Below are 1,710 nucleotides of genomic sequence, written 5' to 3' on the forward strand. Positions count from 1 at the left end.
GTGTGTGTATGTGTGTGTGTGCTTACGTGTATGTATGTGTATACATTTATGTGTGGACGTATTTGTGAACATGCCTGTGCGCTAATGGAATGTTCGCACATGAACTTGCACATGTTTGTGCATTGGACTAAATCTTGAGGGGCAAGAAGTCAGGTTGCCAAATTATGAAATGTCATGAACGATCATCTCCGTGATAAGACTCTGAGAATAAACTTTGTCGTGACGTAATTTGTCACTGATCTGTCGCTGTCTGTGACAGTGTTTGGTTGGCGGGTGCTCTGGTGTGGTTTGCTTCTTCTTTCGTATCAAACATCTATCGTCTTTATCTCTCCTCCTTCTTTTTTTCTCTCTCGTAACACCTCTAATATTCGGCACACATATGACCTTATATTGTGTTGCAAGTGCCGTAAAACTTAAACTAAAACTAAAGACTCTGAGAGTAAACTTTGTCTTGACGTAATTTGTCTCTGATCTGTCAGTGCCAGTAACATAATTATTATTGTTTCGATTCCCGTGTGAGAAGATATTTTTTAATGGAGTATTTCGGTCTTTCTACCAGGACGTTGTATCCTTCTCAAAAAGGGTTAATCCTGACAGTCAGGGTTGCAGCCCGCCTCCGAAATGATTTGGAGAAAAGAAGGAGGAGGAGGAAGAGAGGAGAGGGTGGAGGTGGAAGAGACACAATAATTTTGTTTTAATATCCATGTAGTTTTTGTTGCTGTTTTGTTATTGTTATTGTCACTGATGCTGCCGTTGTTTTTCTTAAGGCTGTTATTGTGCCTGTTATTCTATTGTTGTTGTTGCTGTTGTTGTTGTTGCTGTTGTTGTTGTTGTTTTTGTTGTTGTCGAAATTGCTCGAGTTGTAATTGTACGATATTGGACTTGTCTTCTTTGTTTTATCATTATTGTTATATGTTCCTGTTGTTTCGTTGTTGTTATTGTTGTTATTGTTGTTGTTGTTGTTGTTGTTGTTGTTACATGAACTGTTGTTACTATTATTGCTGTTGTTGTTGATGTTGCTCTTGCTCTTTGTTGTTAATATCCTTTTTGACAGTTCACTAGTTGTCGTTGTGTTGCCATGTTCTCAAACACAGCGTCATGTTTACATTTTGTCTCCTTTCATCTCCAGATCTTTGTGTCCCTGGTGAATGGCAGACCTGGCGTTTTCCAACCAAGTAAAGTTCTATTGGTGAGTATTTGTTTAAAGCTTTTATTACGATATATTATCGTAGACCTTTCACTCTGGCGTATTTTCGTGACAATAGGGCCCGCCATTTCACTGAATGTGAATTTGAGCCAAAGGAAAGGCTGCGACGTTGCTGATGTTTGGACTGTCATTTGGGCGTAAATGCCGGTTTCCTTGTGTACGTAATGCGTAGTGCGCAATGCGTAATGCGTAATGCGTAAAGAACTTTTAAATGAAAATTCAACTTAAGTGTATCCGTTTGTGCGTGATGCGTTTTCTTGGTTGTCCTCAAAGATTATAGTACACAACAAGATAGTTCACTCCTCTCTTTGTACTAATTAAAAAAGCGTAGTCAAAATTCGGGCTTAATGCCGCAGCCCCTTAATTTGAACGTTTGGCAGTGAAGTTTTAATAGAGTGGCGGCCATGACAGTGCGTGGTCTAGATGTAGTCTATATATATATATGTAATTATAATATATCATTATAGGCTGCTGACGAAATCTAGTACAATAATTTTTGCTGC

General features: G+C 38.7%; 1 protein-coding gene across 1 annotated transcript in view; it reads left to right on the forward strand.

Annotated features, from left to right (window-relative positions):
* LOC101862601 (laminin subunit alpha-1) overlaps positions 1-1,710 on the forward strand; it is a 199,808-nt gene that overhangs the window by 115,739 nt on the left and 82,359 nt on the right. The window contains exon 5 of the mRNA XM_035971361.1: positions 1,130-1,189. Coding sequence (XP_035827254.1) covers positions 1,130-1,189 — 60 coding nt within the window. The remainder of the gene's footprint in view (positions 1-1,129; positions 1,190-1,710) is intronic.

Source organism: Aplysia californica, unplaced genomic scaffold (assembly GCF_000002075.1).
Source record: "Aplysia californica isolate F4 #8 unplaced genomic scaffold, AplCal3.0 scaffold00423, whole genome shotgun sequence".
Classification (NCBI taxonomy): domain Eukaryota; kingdom Metazoa; phylum Mollusca; class Gastropoda; order Aplysiida; family Aplysiidae; genus Aplysia; species Aplysia californica.